The 17,606-nt window shown below is 37.4% G+C and overlaps 1 protein-coding gene across 3 annotated transcripts in view; it reads left to right on the forward strand.

The window, feature by feature from the left end:
* The first annotated feature begins 326 nt into the window (after nt 1-326).
* Nucleotides 327-17,606, forward strand: part of LOC134675219 (uncharacterized) — a 36,075-nt gene continuing 18,795 nt past the window's right edge. The window contains exons 1-6 of one of the 3 annotated variants that reach the window (XM_063533431.1): nt 327-539; nt 1,145-1,177; nt 12,446-12,561; nt 13,969-14,119; nt 14,951-15,076; nt 15,575-15,672. In XM_063533431.1, the coding sequence (XP_063389501.1) occupies nt 1,159-1,177; nt 12,446-12,561; nt 13,969-14,119; nt 14,951-15,076; nt 15,575-15,672 (510 nt within the window). In that variant the 5' untranslated portion in view covers nt 327-539; nt 1,145-1,158. Of the gene's footprint in view, nt 540-1,144; nt 1,178-11,536; nt 11,596-12,445; nt 12,562-13,968; nt 14,120-14,950; nt 15,077-15,574; nt 15,673-17,606 lie in introns of those variants that run through there. The other 2 variants (XM_063533432.1, XM_063533433.1) reach the window with 2 other exon arrangements.

Raw genomic sequence — 17,606 nt, forward strand, 5'->3', positions numbered from 1 at the left:
CGTAATAATAGCGTAAGCGGCAACCGACATAAGCCATAAGGTACCTTTATCAGTGGGACGTCACATGTCTTTACTATATCGTATCTAGTTAATCTCTAATTCATTTCCCGAATCGCGCCGAAGTAGCGACTTGGCGATCTAAAATCAAATGTAACAAATAAGAGTACAAATAAAGGTACCTATATTTATCTACTTTATTAGTACATTACATTAAACATCTCAGAAATCTAACAAAGAATACTAAATATCAACGTGAATACGGGAATCTATTGGAAATTCTAAATACGATAGGTTAGACAGAGATGACAGATTCGGAGGATATGCCCTGCCGTATACAGTCCATGAGTAAGACCGAGACGTCTATAGTTTTATCTGTGTTGGTTAATTCGTGGATGTGAGACGCAGGGGAATTTTGTGTAGTCCGCGTTTAATCGTATAGTTGTTTGGTTATTGTTAGCGACCAGTGAATTGTATTAATCGGTTTAAAAGAGAAAATAAAAGTATTTCACATTCATAGCAGTTTTTTACTTTTACCTCATGTAAGTAAAGCTTTTGTTTAAGTATATTAAAATTATTGCAATAGCGTTTTGTTTGTAAGTATGCAATAAAGATAAAGAATACATATCTACGCCACTATGCCCTTGACTCGACAAAAGCATTGTAAATGATTCATCGATTCGATACTATTTATGTAGGTAATGAGTGCCTAAAATTACTTTAGTTTTAAAAATACTCATGCATAAGTACTCATGTATAAATTAATACGAAACGTTAGTCTATCAAGGATTTAATAAATATAGCTGGTCAAGCAAATCTTGACAGTAAAAAAGGCGCGAAATACAAATTTTCTATGGGATCTTCGCGCCTATTATTTTCAAATTTGCCGCCTGTTTCTACTGACAAGATCTGCTTGACCAAGTATAGTATGCAAAACTCTTTATTTGTGTGTATAATCATAGCCGGTTAAACAAGTTTGTCAGTAGGAAAGGGCGCGAAATTCATTCATATTTTCTATGGGACGATAACCCTTCGCGCCTATTTTTTTAAATTGCCGCTCTTTTCCTCCGACGGAAATGGCTTGACAGACTCTAGGTAATAAAATGATTGTGACATACCTACCTACCTATTTTTTATTTCGTTGCAGATATAATTTTGAAGATGTCTGGCAGTAGAACTGGTACGTTTTATTTAATGTTTATTGCATAAAAATTGAAAAAAATTGAAAAAATTAAAATATATTTTTTTTTAATTGCCGCTCGATGTATTTATTTATAGATGGCGCCAACATAGGCTTTAGCTTAGCTGTCAATTTCTAGAATTGTGTCATATTCTTGTTTTTTTTTGGAATTTTATTGCCTGGATCAGAGATATATATAACTCCGTATAAGATAAATAAAGTCTAAGAAAAAAACGTCCCTCGGACGGCCAAGAAAAATTAATTCTCGAATAGATGGCGCCATTACCTTTGGCCTATTCTCGGCTAGATGGCGGTAACGACACCGTTTGGTATTTAACAATTTTAACACATATCAGTGAAAGAACATGGGTCAGTTTGGAACAATAAAAATTAAGAATCATTTATCCGTAAACATATTTTGATAATTTTATACATTTTCAATTTTATTTTAAGTTTTAATCGTGTGTCGATAGATGGCAGTAAATGTACCGTGACTACAAAATCTTGACACGCGGCAGCGTGTCAAGCCAAGTTCAAGCAAAGGAACTGGCTAGCCAGCGCCGAGTGTAATATTACACGAACCACTTGGTGCCACTTTTGACCCTTCTATAACTCAAAACATCTTTGACGTAAACACATAAAACTACGTCGCCGTGTGCCTGCTACACTGCCACATCTCAAAAAACCTTTTTTTCGAGAAATCGCGTCTCAAAGTTGTGAGAGTATAGATCAGGGTGTTTAATAGGATTTTACTCCTTTAGTTTTAGGTCTATGAATTTAAAATTTAGCTTTTTTTACTCGGAATGATATAACCCTCCTTATGACTACGCCACTTTTTAAAAGAAATGTATATTTTTTAAGATACAGGGCCCGAAAGACAGGTATTTAGTGTTGTGGCCGTATTGCAGATACGTTTTTTTTAAGATTTTGAGATGCGGCCAAATTTAAACACAAAATTATTGGATAAAGGTTACCATGTAAATATAAATAAAAACACCAAAATAGTTAAAATCCCTTTATTTTTACCCGACTACGGCAACGCAAAAGGAGGGTTATGATTTTGACCGGTATGTATTTGGGTATGTATGTATGTATGTTCATTTGTTCCCTCATAACTTCTAAAGTACACATTATAATTTGACAAACGATATGTCATTCGAATTATCTTAATCGTCCGTTGGTTATAGACTATATGAAGTCACAAAAAAATGAACAAGGCGCCCCTCTAGAGGTCATAAAGTCACGAACGAAAAAAATAAAAATAAGTAATGATTACGTGATGTATATCATTTGAAAGAGCTCAATTAGCACATTTCAAATATATAAATATTGTTAGCTTTTGCACCCGGCTTTGCTTGCATGCACCCGATGAAACATTAATTTATCGGGTAGGTAATTCGAACTACGAATCTACAAGCGCTCTGGATTCTATCCGCGTATTACCCGACTAGCAATGTACAAATTGCAGAACATTCCCAAAAAGCGGAAACGTTCTCGAGAATGTTCTCAGAACATTCCTGCAACATGGAAATTATTGTTTAAACAAGAGAATATACTTGAAATAAAGTTTAAATAGGCATAACTCAAAACTAAATGTTATTATGCATATATTATTGTCTATTACAGTTAGCTATTTTGTTGATGTGATAAATTTACCAATAAGTTGCTTAAATTCTCACTGTATATCAGAGAACATTTCGGCTTTAGACAATATTTTCCAAATTTTTTTTTGTGTCATTAGAATCTAGACGCCTCTATCTCCCGCCATGCCAAATCTCAGCGCGTTCGGACCAACTTGAAAAAAATTAAAAAAAAGTCGGCCATTTTGTTTTTTTTTTAATGCAGATTGTTTTGTCTCGGGACCCTCTATGACATTTGGTCGAGCACCCCCCACCTATCACGCACCGTTTAAAAGTTGCCATACAAAATAAAAGTGGCCAGTTTTCCCGCAATTGTAGCATTTTTCCATAAAAAAATTTTTCAGAAGTATCTAGGGGACCCCGAGATTCCGTGACCAAAATTTCAGCGCGCTAGCACAAAATTAAAAAAGTTTTTAAAAAAAGTCGGCCATATTGAAAAAAAATGGCGGCGTCAAAAACTACCAGGGTCCCTCTATGACATTTGGTCGAGCACCCCCCACCTAAGTCTGACCGTTTGGCCGGGCCGTCATACATTTTTCTGACCGGAAGCGGACGACCAAAAGTCGGAATTTTCTGGGGGTAAGGACTACACCTAAACTATCGTGAATATTCAAGGTATAAACTACGATAAATAAATAAATTCTCGTTCTCGAGAACATTCTCAGAAGTTACCGAGAATTTCTCATGTGGAAAGTTTCGCAACTTTGGAAAGTTCTCGTGCGTGCATTGCTATACCCGACTACGGCGATACAAGAAGGTATTTGCAAAATAAATTTGTTTGGCCGCTATAAACATAGTGTTTTTTTAATGACCTGCAATATTTTATAACGTGAATAGGTATAAAAGTCCAGATCAGCCAAAATGTATGAAACAGCCGTACAAGAGACGTACGAAGCTCGCTGTACGCGTTCCAAAGCCGGGCGCCTTCGGCGCCCTCATACTAGAAGAATCGGGCGTAGCCCGACGTACGTGGCGCGCTGCAAGCGGTCCAAAGCCAGGCGACTTCGACTTTCTCATACTAAAACTGTCGACATACGTGACACGCTGGACGCTTACCAAATCCGGGCAAATGCATGAAACAGCCGTACAAGAGACGTACGGGCACGCTGTACGTGTTCCAAAGCCGGGCGCCTTCGGCGCCCTCATACTCAACGCGTCGGGCGTAGCCCGTCCTCGTACGAAGCTCGCTGTACGCGATCCAAAGCCAGGCGCCGAAGGCGCCCTCATACCAAAAGAGTCGGGCGTAGCCCGACGTACGAAGCCCGCTCTACGCGTTCCAAAGCCGGGCGCCTTTGGCGCCCTCATACTAAAAGAGTCAGGCGTAGCCCGACGTACAAGACACGCTCTACGCGTTCCAAAGACGGGCGCCTTCGGCGCCCTCATATTAATAGTCGGGCGTAGCCCGACGTAGGAGGCGCACTCTACACGTTCCAAAGCTAGCTGGGCGCCGAAAGCGCCTCCATGCCAAAGGATGGCGCAGCCCGATATATGTGGCGCTCTGCGTGCATTTCTGTACTGGAGATGCCCTCGTAAAAGTAATATAAAGTGGCTTCGAATAGTTAGTAACGAAGTCATGACCCCAAAATTAATTAAATAATAAATTCGTTCAAAAACTAAAACCCGACTACTGCAAATCGCGCTCTAAAAGTATGAAACAAGATAGAATTCTTATCTGAAGTTATCAAACAGGAAATATTATAAATGTTATAATTTTTTTAATAAAAAAATACAACGTAATATAATTTACTTCATTATTTATATTTTTACAGAGATTCAGAGGATAGCTGTGGTCGTATGCCACTTTACCTTAAAGTTTATAATCGTGGCATACGACCATGCACGGCGATCCTTTGAATATCTCTGTAAATATATCAAAAATGTAGTAAATTTTATTACGCTAATTATTATTTTCTAGGACGCAACTCAAAAGCTTAATTGAAAACGTGTGCTATATAGCCACAACTCAAAAGTATGTATGTATGTATAAACTCTTTATTGTACAAAACACAAAACACAAATTTATGGCACAGGATAGGCAGTACAAAGGCGAACTTATCCCTTTAAGGGATTTCTTCCAGTTAACCTTTGAGTAGATGAGAATTGAAGAAGAACGGTAGACAAATATAGCACTGAGTACAATAGACTAGAGGAAAGTCAATCAAATTATAAAAGAGGGCGAAAATAAATAATATAAGATAAAATTTGGAATTAACAATATAACAAATATATAGAATACCTACGTTAAATATAATAAATATATAATATCTATAGTCACGAACAAGTTAATTCCGGTCCGATAGCCACAGCTTTTTTAACTGCCCCTTAAGCGACGCAACGGACCGCGATTGCCTTAAGGAGGGAGGCAACTCATTCCAAAGTTGAACAGCTCGTACCGCAAAAGATTTACCATACGCACGAGATTTGTGATGAGGTGTTGCCAGTGCAAGATTGGTACTCGATCGAAGGCGATGGCCACTACCATCTGCCAAAAACTTGAATTTTTGTAAAAGATAGAGAGGAGAAGAAGGAATAAAAAGAACATTAAAAAGAAGAGAAAGAATGTGCAGATCCCTGCGACGGCGGATGGGAAGCCAATTAAGTTGAGTGCGAAATAGAGAAACATGATCGTATTTCCTTAGACCGAATACAAATCTTATGCACATATTCTGCAGGCGTTCAAGCTTGTCAAGCAGTTCCTGTCTCAGATCGAGAAACGCAATATCGGCATAATCGAGAAGTGGAAGAAGAAGAGACTGAGCCAACATAATTTTAGTCGGAAGCGGGAGGAAATTCTGCAGGCGCCTCAGGGAATGGAGAGAAGCAAAAATCTTTCGGCTGATTTCAGAGACATGAGGATCCCATGAGAGCGTCTGGTCCATAGTAATACCGAGATTTTTGACAGTGGAAGAGAAAGGAATAGGAGTTCCGTCGAACAAAATATCTGGCAAGACCCGGTAAGACAGCCTGGAGATAGAGTAAGGACTACCAATGATTATTGCCTGCGACTTTGTGGTGTTAACTTTCAGCCCGAAGGATGATGCCCATACACGGATAGACTCCAAGTCGGAGTTCATTTGGCTGACTAGAGAACTAATGTCATCAAGGTTGGACGCTGAATAAAGCTGTAAATCGTCTGCATAAAGGTGGTATGACGAATGTAAATTTTTGGTTATGCTATCAATAAAAATTGAAAAGAGTAAAGGAGATAGTACACCTCCTTGAGGGACACCAGCCGAAAGTTCAGTCCATTCGGAGACCTTGTCATCAACCCGAACTCGTTGCCGTCTCTCAAAGAGATAACTACGGAACCAGGACAGAGCTTTAGAAGAAACATTAAGTCTATTCAGAAATGCAAGAAGTATATCGAAGTCCACAGTATTAAAGGCACTACTGAAGTCCAAAAGAACCAAGATAGTGACCTTTTGACTCTCAATATTGTAACGAATGTCGTCGGTGACCTTGACCAAAGCAGTGACTGTGCTATGCCCGGGGCGAAAACCGGATTGTAGATGATTAAAAAGGTTATGTCTGTTTAGATGTGAGGTAAGGCGTCGATTGACAAAATGTTCGATAACCTTGGAGAGAATAGGGAGAATAGAAATAGGTCGATATTCAGAGATAGAAGAAGGGTTGGAAACTTTAGGGAGAGGAATCACGCTAGCGTATTTCCAAATAGAAGGAAATACCCCAGAAGAAAAGGAAAAATTTATAATGTGAGATATGATGGGGGAGATATAGTCTGCTACGAGCATAAGCATGTCTAAACTAAGATTATCTTCACCGACGGCTTTCGTTTTAAGAGTCTTGAGAATAGCATACGTTTCTTCGGGTGAAATATTACCTAGTTCAAAGGTGGTACTACAATTGGGAGGTGAAGAGTTAGCTAGAAGAGCTAAAGAACTTTCCTTTGTAACAGGATTAAGGCTAACGGGCGATGTGCTAAAGTGCAGGTTAATATTATTAAGGTCTGGGACAACATCTGAATCATTCCGAAATTTGCCAACCCCAAGCGACTTGAGGAAGTTCCATAACCTAGCGGGGGGGCATTCATCAATTGATTTATAAATGTACCTACGCCTAGCATCTCTGCAAGCCTTATTGCAACGGTTTCGCAACGTAACATAAGTCTGCCGGTTTCGTTCTGTGGGTTCATGTTTGAGCTTTAACCGAGCGCGATTCCTTTTTGCCATCAGTTCCTTGATGTCTGGGGTGAGCCATGGCGCAGGAAGGTGTTTCACACGCATCGGTCTTAACGGAGCGTGTTTGTCAAAAGCCGCAAGCAACAAACCATTGAAAGTATTTAACTTATAATCTACGTCACTGGATTCCTCCAAGTCCTTCCAACATATCCTACTCAAGTCAGCAAAAAGTGCCTGTTTATCTATATTGTGAAGGTTGCGGCGCATAATTATTTTATGTCGGCGTTTAGGGGGGCGAATTTTAAAGGATGCGTAAATCAGATCATGATTTGAAAAAGCTGCTGCGTTAAATTGGCCATGAAAAGTGGCTGTATTGCAGGGAATTGTCTGACAATTTATGGTCAAATCCATAAGGCCACTTGTGAGAAAAAGGCTCTTAAAGACCTTTTTTGCTATGGCTCTCGAAATAAGGTCGTAAATTGAACAATTTTGAATACGAATCTGCAATAATCCAGAAAATCAAAAATTTTGAATTGTGGCCGTATAGCAGGCACACGGCGACGTGTGTTTAATTATATCCATAAGGATATCTAGAAGCCCAAATTTCATGAAGCTAGCTCAAACGGTTATAAAGGTATGAAGGTCAAAAAGTCGTAAATTTTAAGACTGACTTATGACTTATAGTACCTAAACCTAACCTACTTCCAGATGACCTAGAAGGATGAAATTTGGAATCCAGCTTGGTTATTGTGTGTAACCGTAGGAAAAAATCTAAAAATAAAATAAAGTTAAAAAATAGGGGGGGTCCCCATACAAAAAAAACACTTTTTATTGGGACTGACATATAAGTACCTAAACCTAACCTACTTCCAGATGACCTAGAAGGATGAAATTTGGAATCCAGCTCGGTTATTGTGTGTAACCATAGGAAAAAATCTAAAAATAAAATAAAGTTTAAAAATAGGGGGGGTCCCCATACAAAAAAAACATTTTTTATTGGGACTGACATATAAGTACCTAAACCTAACCTACTTCCAGATGACCTAGAAGGATGAAATTTGGAATCCAGCTCGGTTATTGTGTGTAAACGTAGGAAAAAATCTAAAAATAAAAAAAAGTTAAAAAATAGGGGGGGTCCCCATACAAAAAAATATTTTTTTATTGTAGCGTTGGAACCGTTACAAGCAGATATTTGAAACTACCCCAATATATGTATTGTTATATTTGCTATATTAAAATAAAGTTTAGTTAGTCAAAAAATAAGTGGTGTCCCCATACAAAAAACTTGTAATACGCTCTAAACAACCGGCCAACGGTGTGTCGTCGGCGGCGCGCGGCACCACATAATTATACAAAGAACAGAAGTAAAAACCATACAGCGGAAACACAAGAAAAAACATTAAATCTCAAGAGATTTGGCTTGGCCAGGTTTTATCAGAATTACAATATACAGGGCGTCCCACGGCGATGCCACATGGAGGGAAAGTACCTTAAATATCATAGATAGCATATTTTGCTGAAAGAAGGCTTCATTTTATTTTTAAAACTTAGTAAAGTTGCATTCATACTTTTTTAATTTTTTTTGAAAAAAAATGTATGGAAAAACATTATCGCGTCATTCAATGACTTTCGATCGGTATGACAAAGCTACAAGGTATTTTTTTTTCTCGTGTAGCGGGTTCGATTCCCGGTTTAACCATGAAATTATTTAAAATGCAATTCAACTTGTTTTTTTAAATCGAAATAATGTCTTCTTTCAGTAAGATGTTCATTTACAATAATTAAAGTACTTTTCCTCCAATGACGCGATAATTTTTTTCCATACATTTTTTTCCAAAAAAAATTAAAAAAGTATGAATGCAACTTTACTAAGTTTTAAAAATAAAATGAAGTCTTCTTTCAGCAAAATATGCTATCTATGATATTTAAGGTACTTTCCCTCCATGTGGCATCGCCGTGGGACGCCCTGTATATAAAATGATTGATATAATGAAAACTGGCCAAGTCAAATCTAACCTACTTTAAGATCTTACATTTTTTTAAATAACAGCAATTGTTATAGGTATCCAATAAAGCAAAGAAATAGAGTTTAATACTTGTTTATAATGTTATTTTGTTCCTATAAATACATATTTGGATTTTGCATAGAACTTGGCAGTGGCACTCATTTAGATCTCCATTCTTTTTGCGGCGAGCCCCACAGCCAAGCATAATTTTTGTATTGAACTTGGCTCTCTTTTTTTACATTTATGTTTTTGGTGGGATTGACAATGACAGGACCCCTCTATACTGTCTATTCTTTTTGCCTGGATGCTGCCCTTTAACCCCATTCCTATGCTGGTGCCATCTATGCAATCCTTTGACAGTTGCCAACTTCATTACCGGATAAAAGCTGTAACAGACGGGTGTACTGGTTCTCGACCTTGGTCTGGAACGAGGCCTGTTCGATCGTGTGGAAGATGGTCCGTTAAGTATCTAGACACGCGGCAGCGTGTCAAGCCAAGTTCAAGCAAAGGAACTGGCTAGCCAGCGCCGAGTGTAATATTACACGAACCACTTGGTGCCACTTTTGACCCTTCTATAACTCAAAACATCTTTGACGTAAACACATAAAACTACGTGTGTTTAATTATATCCATAAGGATATCTAGAAGCCCAAATTTCATGAAGCTAGCTCAAACGGTTATAAAGGTATGAAGGTCAAAAAGTCGTAAATTTTAAGACTGACTTATGACTTATAGTACCTAAACCTAACCTACTTCCAGATGACCTAGAAGGATGAAATTTGGAATGCAGCTTGGTTATTGTGTGTAACCATAGGAAAAAATCTAAAAATAAAATAAAGTTAAAAAATAGGGCGGGTCCCCATACAAAAATCCATTTTTTATTGGGACTGATATAAGTACCTAAACCTAACCTACTTCCAGATGACCTAGAAGGATGAAATTTGGAATCCAGCTCGGTTATTGTGTGTAACCGCAGGAAAAAATCTAAAAATATAATAAAGTTTAAAAATAGGGCGGGTCCCCATACAAAAATCCATTTTTTATTGGGACTGATATAAGTACCTAAACCTAACCTACTTCCAGATGACCTAGAAGGATGAAATTTGGAATCCAGCTCGGTTATTGTGTGTAAGCGTAGGAAAAAATCTAAAAATAAAAAAAAAGTTAAAAAATAGGGGGGGTCCCCATACAAAAAAATATTTTTTTATTGTAGCGTTGGAACCGTTACAAGCAGATATTTGAAACTACCCCAATATATGTATTATTATATTTGCTATATTAAAATAAAGTTTAGTCGAAAAATAAGTGGTGCCCCATACAAAAAACTTTTAATACGCTCTAAACAACCGGCCAACGGTGTGTCGGCGGCGGCGCGCGGTACCACATAATTATACAAAGAACAGAAGTAAAAACCATACAGCGGAAACACAAGAAAAAACATTAAATCTCAATACCTGCCTAGTTTTCTTTACAAAAAGTATTGATATCCCACCAAAAACATAAATGTAAAAAAGGAGAGCCAAGTTCAATACAAAAATTATGCTTGGCTGTGGGGCTCGCCGCAAAAAGAATGGAGATCTAAATGAGTGCCACTGCCAAGTTCTATGCAAAATCCAAATATGTATTTATAGGAACAAAATAACATTATAAACAAGTATTAAACTCTATTTCTTTGCTTTATTGGATACCTATAACAATTGCTGTTATTTAAAAAAATGTGAGATCTTAAAGTAGGTTAGATTTGGCTTAGCAATAAAGCAAAGAAATAGAGTTTAATACTTGTTTATAATGTTATTTTGTTCCTATAAATACATATTTGGATTTTGCATAGAACTTGGCAGTGGCACTCATTTAGATCTCCATTCTTTTTGCGGCGAGCCCCACAGCCAAGCATAATTTTTGTATTGAACTTGGCTCTCCTTTTTTACATTTATGTTTTTAGTGGGTTCGTTATAGCCGTAACACTCTACCGCACCGCACCGCGATCGTGCTGAATGGCAATACTTATACGCTGTGAGAGAAAGCTGCCAGCTCTCTGGTCACCGGTAGTATCGATGAGCTTTTTGCATAGTTCCTCGAATAGAAAGTGTGCGCTTGGACCTCAAGACCCCAGTGTCTCGACAGTGGTATTGGGGGCCGAGAACTCGATATAGTCAGACCGTAAAAAAGTCTGCAGCGATTTTGATAGCTCACGCAGTGCAAGCGTCATTTTAAACGTCAAACTGCTATGAAATTATGCGTGGGCTATCAAATCCCCTCCAGACTTTTATTATACTTTTATTGGTGCGACAATATTTGACAAACTTCATGTTAAGCCCCAGCCATGGTGCCAGTGTATCGACGCATGTAGCGTCCCAGACTAGCACTCTTCCCATCTTCCACGGGTCATACTGTCCGATCTCCTGCCGTCGTCCCTCAAAACAGACGGTGCGTTGCCGGTGGCAAGCTGGCAAGAGACCGGCAGATGAGCATGAGGTTGTTGAACGTACCCTCTATACGTCAATGTCACGTTACTGTCAAAGTCAAATGTCAATCTCATTTAATTTTGCTTGTTGTGTTGCCCGTTTGCTTGTAAACCATTTGTAAACACAACTGTTGACTGAAGATCGAAGACTCCGATTAAATGAATTACCGTAGGTACATCATGCATTAAGTAATTACTGTGTTTTGGTAAGGGCCCATGAGGTTGTCATTAAAATGAAATAAACAAAAAATATGTAGGTTTGAGTCTGTTCGGAAAGAGAGTCGTGGAATCTAAAATGATGGGCCCCGTACATTACACGACTCTTCTCTTTCCGCACAGAGGGGCTACCGCAAAAACCGAATTTCGCAAATTGCGAGGATCTTTCTCGTTTACTCCAATGAAGCCGTAATTAGAGTGACAGAGAAAAATGCCCGCAATTTGTGAACTTCGATTTTCGCGGTTATAGCCCTGACTCTACCCTAAAATCTTTTTCGCTATCGTGCAACAATCTTATAGATGTAGATAACGTAAGTTAATGATTAACGACCAGTCTGGCCTAGTGGGTAGTGATAGTGACCTATGAAGCCGATGATCCTGGGTTCCAATCCCGGTAAGGCCGGTAAGGGCATTTATTTGTGTGATGAGCACAGATAGTTCCTGAGTCATGGATGTTTTCTATGTATTTAAGTATTTGTATTAAGTATATATAATAATTATTGAGCTTAACGTGGGACTCAGTCAATTTGTGTAAGAATGTCCCTGTAATATTTATTATTTTATTTAGATAAAACTGTCTTCAGTGTCTATGCAGAAGCGACAAAGACAAAGTTTGCTTATTTGTGGTACCTACATCTTTGTTTTTGTTACATGTCTATATGTATCAAAATACAAATATTCTTAAGCATTTTTGCGAGAAAAACTACCTTTACCTACCTTTACTACCTCAGTAGTAATAGTAAACACTTTATTGTACACAACACAATAGGTAGATGCAATTATTCTGGATATGTTTGTTTCAGACATTTTTACTCCGACCATTGCAGCCAATGCCAACGTCTCAGCAATGGACGTAACTCCACCTCCAAATGCTGAAAACGAAAATAGAGATGAGAGAAATACGCCCAGAAGTGTAAGTGTAAGTTTTAGTAAAAACATCAATTTGCTTGCTACTTCAAAAACTCGAAAACATCTTTTATTACTATTAAGCTTAGAAATAATTTTAAAGTGGAAAGTTTGCTGTCCTTGGTGGGACTTTAAAAGCTTCTCATTCTCATAGTAGGTAGGTACAGTGGAATGTTTTAATTTATGACTTATTTTGTGTACCTTGTGTATGAGGTTTCTAGCGACTTTCATATTGATAGTCATTGTGAATGGGTCATTTTTATGCTAAATAAAAAAAACTGAAAATATTGTCTCTAATCAGAGATATATATAACTCCGTATAAGATAAATAAAGTCTAAGAAAAAACGTGCCTCGGACAGCCAAGGAAAAGTCATTCTCGAATATATGGCGCCATTACCTTTGGCCTATTCTCGGCTAGATGGCGTTAACGACACTGTTTGGTATTTAACGATTTTAACACATATCAGTGAAAGAACATGGGTCAGTATGGAACAATAAAAATTAAGAATCATTTATCTGTAAACATATTTTGATTATTTTATACATTTTCAATTTTATTTTAAGTTTTAATCGTGTGTCGATAGATGGCAGTAAATGTACAGTGACTACAAAATTGACAATGACAGGAGCCCTCTATACTATCTATTATTTTTGTCTCTAATGTTACTATCCAGAGAGAAAATGGGGAAATTATGTAAAAGTGGTTTTGTGTGGTCATCCACTTTAGTCACAACCAATATTCTTCTTCTTCCTCGCGTTATCCCGGCATTTCGCCACGGCTCATGAGAGCCTGGGGTCCGCTTGACAACTAATCCCATGATTTGACGTAGGCACTAGTTTTTACGAAAGCGACTGCCGTCTGACCTTCCAACCCAGAGGCCTAACTAACTCTAACTAGGCCTTATTGGGATTAGTCCGGTTTCCTCACGATGTTTTCCTTCACCGAAAAGCGACTGGTAAATATCAAATGATATTTCGTACATAAGTTTCGAAAAACTCATTGGTACGAGCCGGGGTTTGAACCCGCGACCTCCAGATTGCAAGTCGCACGCTCTCACCGCTAGGCCACCAGCGCTTCTTTAGTCACAACCAATATTGATAAAATTTATCATGTTTGCAGAGAACTAAATAAAAAATAAAATAAAATAAAAAAGCCCTTTATTCATTGTAAAGTGTTTACATAAAAAATTGAAAATAAAACTATGACTTATAATATGTGTTTTACTAATGAATCACTAGTGGGTAAAGGCCTCCTCCATTGCTGCCCATTTGTCCCTGTCTTGTGCTGTCGCCATCCAGTCTGTGCCGGCTGTTCTTTTTAAGTCTTCCTCCCAACGCATTTGTGGTCTGCCCCGGCCTCTTTTGCCAAGTGGCCCTCTCCATTTGGTGACTATTAATGTCCATCTACAAATTTTGCAGAGAACTAACGTCCCTGTAAAATTCAAATTGTCATTGATTGCCGAAGTGAAGAAACATGACATTATCTGGCAAGACCGGAAACAGAAGAAGAATACAGATCTGTTGGACGACGCATGGCAGAAGATCCGTAAGGCGCTTCACATTAAAAAAAGTAAGTTTAATAATTATGCCACAGTTTATTTACTATAATAATAATGTGTAGTAAGTGATAATAAGTTTTAGTGCGGGGACTCCTGGAATCTCTGAATGTCAATTTAGTTAATAAAAAAAAAATAATAAAAAAAAATAGCCTTTATTTACAGAACAGAGAATATAATATAGTTTCACTTTATCTCTCTATTATCTCCCATCTTTTGTATTCTTTGTCTGCTTGCCCTTCGGCAAAGGCCTCCTCCAACCTTTTCCACTCTCTCCGATCTTAAGTGTTCAAGTTAGTTAAGCACAACTTACCAGAAACTTGTTGTTGTTACCTCTGTATTCTTTCTGTGCAATAAAAAAAAAATTTACAAGCTTTTATTTAGTTTCACCTGACCGTTGTTTGTCTGTCTGTCTGTGTGTAATCAAATCTTGCAAGTTAAATTTGATCTGGTTTCCGATTGAGCTGAAATTTGGCATGCATGTATAAATCGGTTGACAATGCAATATTATGGTACCATCGAGCTGATCTGATGATGGAGACAGGAGGTGGCCATAGGAACTCTGTGATGAAACAATGCAACCCAATTGTGTTAGGGGTTTTTAGAATTGTCTTGATGCGTATTAGTTGTCTGTCGTAAGAAAAGTACAGTCAAAGCTTGTACCAAAAATGAAATTTTACCCAAAAACTTATTTCTTTTTTATCTTATCTTATCTTTAAGTGTTACCATTTGACATTTCTTTCTAGTCATTCGATTTCGAACCGTAATTCTTATACAGATCTGTAGTAGAGATGCGTTTTTGTTTTAAGTAAGATGGACTAAAGGGTTAATGTTACTATTTCCAGCGGGGTTCTGCGAGAAGCAATGGAAGCTGCTGTGCCACGGATACCGGAGCCACATCAACAGGAACACGCCCATGCATGTAGACCTCATCAGGGAGATGGCTTTTATGGCGCCGCAGCTCAAGAAAGGTAAGGAACTAGGACTAGGCTATCATGTAGGCTAATGGTAACATTCCATTTCTAACCGCAGCTGCACTACCGGTACTGAACGCGTCGCTGTCATTGTCAATTTTCATAGTAAAATTGACAGTAATGCAGCTGCGGTTAGAAATGGAATGTTACCCTTAGTCTGTGTGCCTCGACAGCATAGTAAGCCTGTATTGCATGTGGCCAAGGGAAGGAAACTAGAGCGTTTGGTCATTTTCGGCTCCTTTCGGCTCAGCGTTGGCAAGGTTGGCACAACGTGACGTCCCTTTGCGTGTACGACCACAGATAATTTTGGCAACCCTAAATAGACGAGAGGGTTAGTATCATACATAAGAAAGGGATAGTATTATTTGTCACTGAACTTCTGTTGTGTAGGAAGTTTCCTTTCTGTATGGTAGTACTATTACTTATTCTGTGTAGTTGCTTAAGTTTGACGTTTCATTAAGTTTTGTTTGTTTTAAAATAATTGTTTTTATACAGCATCTTCAGACAACGAACCGTCAGACTATGAAGGAGAGCCCGGGTCTCCGGTCAGAAACAAAGCTCCACAACAAAATCAAACTCCACAACCAAAGAAGGTAGGATATTAGATTCTGTTACTTTTTACAAGCTTTTATTTAGTTTCACCCACAAAACAAAGAAGTAATAGAAGTGAAACGTATGTCTATAGCGTGTGGCAAGATTATGGTTAGCTGCATACACTTTCAGCACAGACTATTGTCAGTCGAGTGACAGTTCAGTATGGCGCTTTTGACATGTCAGATGTGAAAACGATTCCAGTAAAAATTAGAAATAATTACGAATATGCCGTGCTGCTCCATTTTGGAGTGTAAAAACACTAGCCGGACAAAAAATATTAGATATGGAGGCATTTCATATCATCGGTAAGTATTATTTCATGTAATATTTCAATATTTTTTACATTTTCGGTTTCCGCAAGGATTTCTGGATTGTTTAGTACAAAAATCAAATTTATGTAAATGAGATAAGGTTGATATCTACTTAGCGTAAAAGTCATGTACGGGTGCGCTATTCGCCCATAGTGCGAGGACCATATCAAAAAAAGTTATCGATGTCGATGTTCGTATAAATATACACAGTTCGGTTTGTTTATGTTCATAGATTAGATTAGATTAGATTTCTTTATTTCAAGATGAAAATTACACTATAAATTTGCTACATTCGTCAAAATTATGTTTATCTTCTCATCATGATCGTCAAAAATTACATTATATGTTTAAAATAAAAAATATTAAGATTAATAAAATTGTGTCTCCCAATAAGGATCGTCATGTACAAAGAAAAACATGTCAAACAATTGAATATAAACCAAGTTAACATTAAAGTCGATGTCAACATAAATAATTTGTAACTGTCATTAAAATGTCGAATTTAAACATAAAAATATCACAAAAGAACAAAATGTCATACATGTTCTTAATAATTTATTTTTGTTTTGCCTCTGGATGATCATATGGAAAAAGTCGTCGCTTATGCACATTTTATATTATGTACAAAATATGTTCTTACTTATTTATTCCTATTCAATGGATTATTTTATTTTAAGTTTTTCTTATAGTATAGTATCCATACATATTTGTCAATTTTCTCTATTAAATACGAGTAGGTAAGGTTTCAGTTTTAAGCTGTCACATAATTTTACTACCGGGTATTTGCTGGCCAGGCTATAGCCCGCTCCACAAGCTTGCACAAATCTTGAAGCGTTCTTCACATTGGATGCGAGTATACGCACCATGCTCCGGTAAAAACGTGCATCGTGCTATCTCACTCGTACATCAGAGCGGCATTTCTATCCGCATTATTGTGATAAGTTGATAACCGTCTAAGTGCAAAAAGTATTGTTAATATTTCCATTGTTTATAATTAGCGTTATTTAATAATTTTGCATACGAGCTTATATCGGAGATTCATATTGATGTTTGACACAACATTATTGCTTTGTTTTGTCTTAAAATAATAACGTGCTAGTTAATAAGTATTGTGAACACTTATTAACTACAGTTACATTTACTTGCGTATTTTTTACGCACGCATCTAGAGAGAATATTAATTGCAGGTAAAAAATACGCATCTCGCGTATTTTTTACGCACGCACACACGCATCGCGGTGGGAGGATAAGAAATTTAATTTAATTAAAAAAAAAACTATAAGTACACAACGGGTTAGCACTAATTGGCTAGCAGGTTATTATTTCGCGACATTACAAAGCAATATTGTTCTGGGGTGTGCTAAAGAGTAACAGTTTTTATTATATACTTACTCGATTACAGTTAAATGCGTAGTTGGTGGCGTGATTACTTTCAATACGAGATTTTTTTTATTAAAAAGTAAGTAGGTAAGTACCCAATCGTCGAAATTAAAGTAATACATATGTATAAAAAAACTGAATAGTTTACGTGTACATTGATCATTATTAAGCGTTTATCGATATCACACCGAATCATGCACATCCCTATCACATGTGTCAACCTCATAGTCGAATATTTTATC

Source organism: Cydia fagiglandana, chromosome 21, assembly GCF_963556715.1.
Source record: "Cydia fagiglandana chromosome 21, ilCydFagi1.1, whole genome shotgun sequence".
Lineage (NCBI taxonomy): Eukaryota > Metazoa > Arthropoda > Insecta > Lepidoptera > Tortricidae > Cydia > Cydia fagiglandana.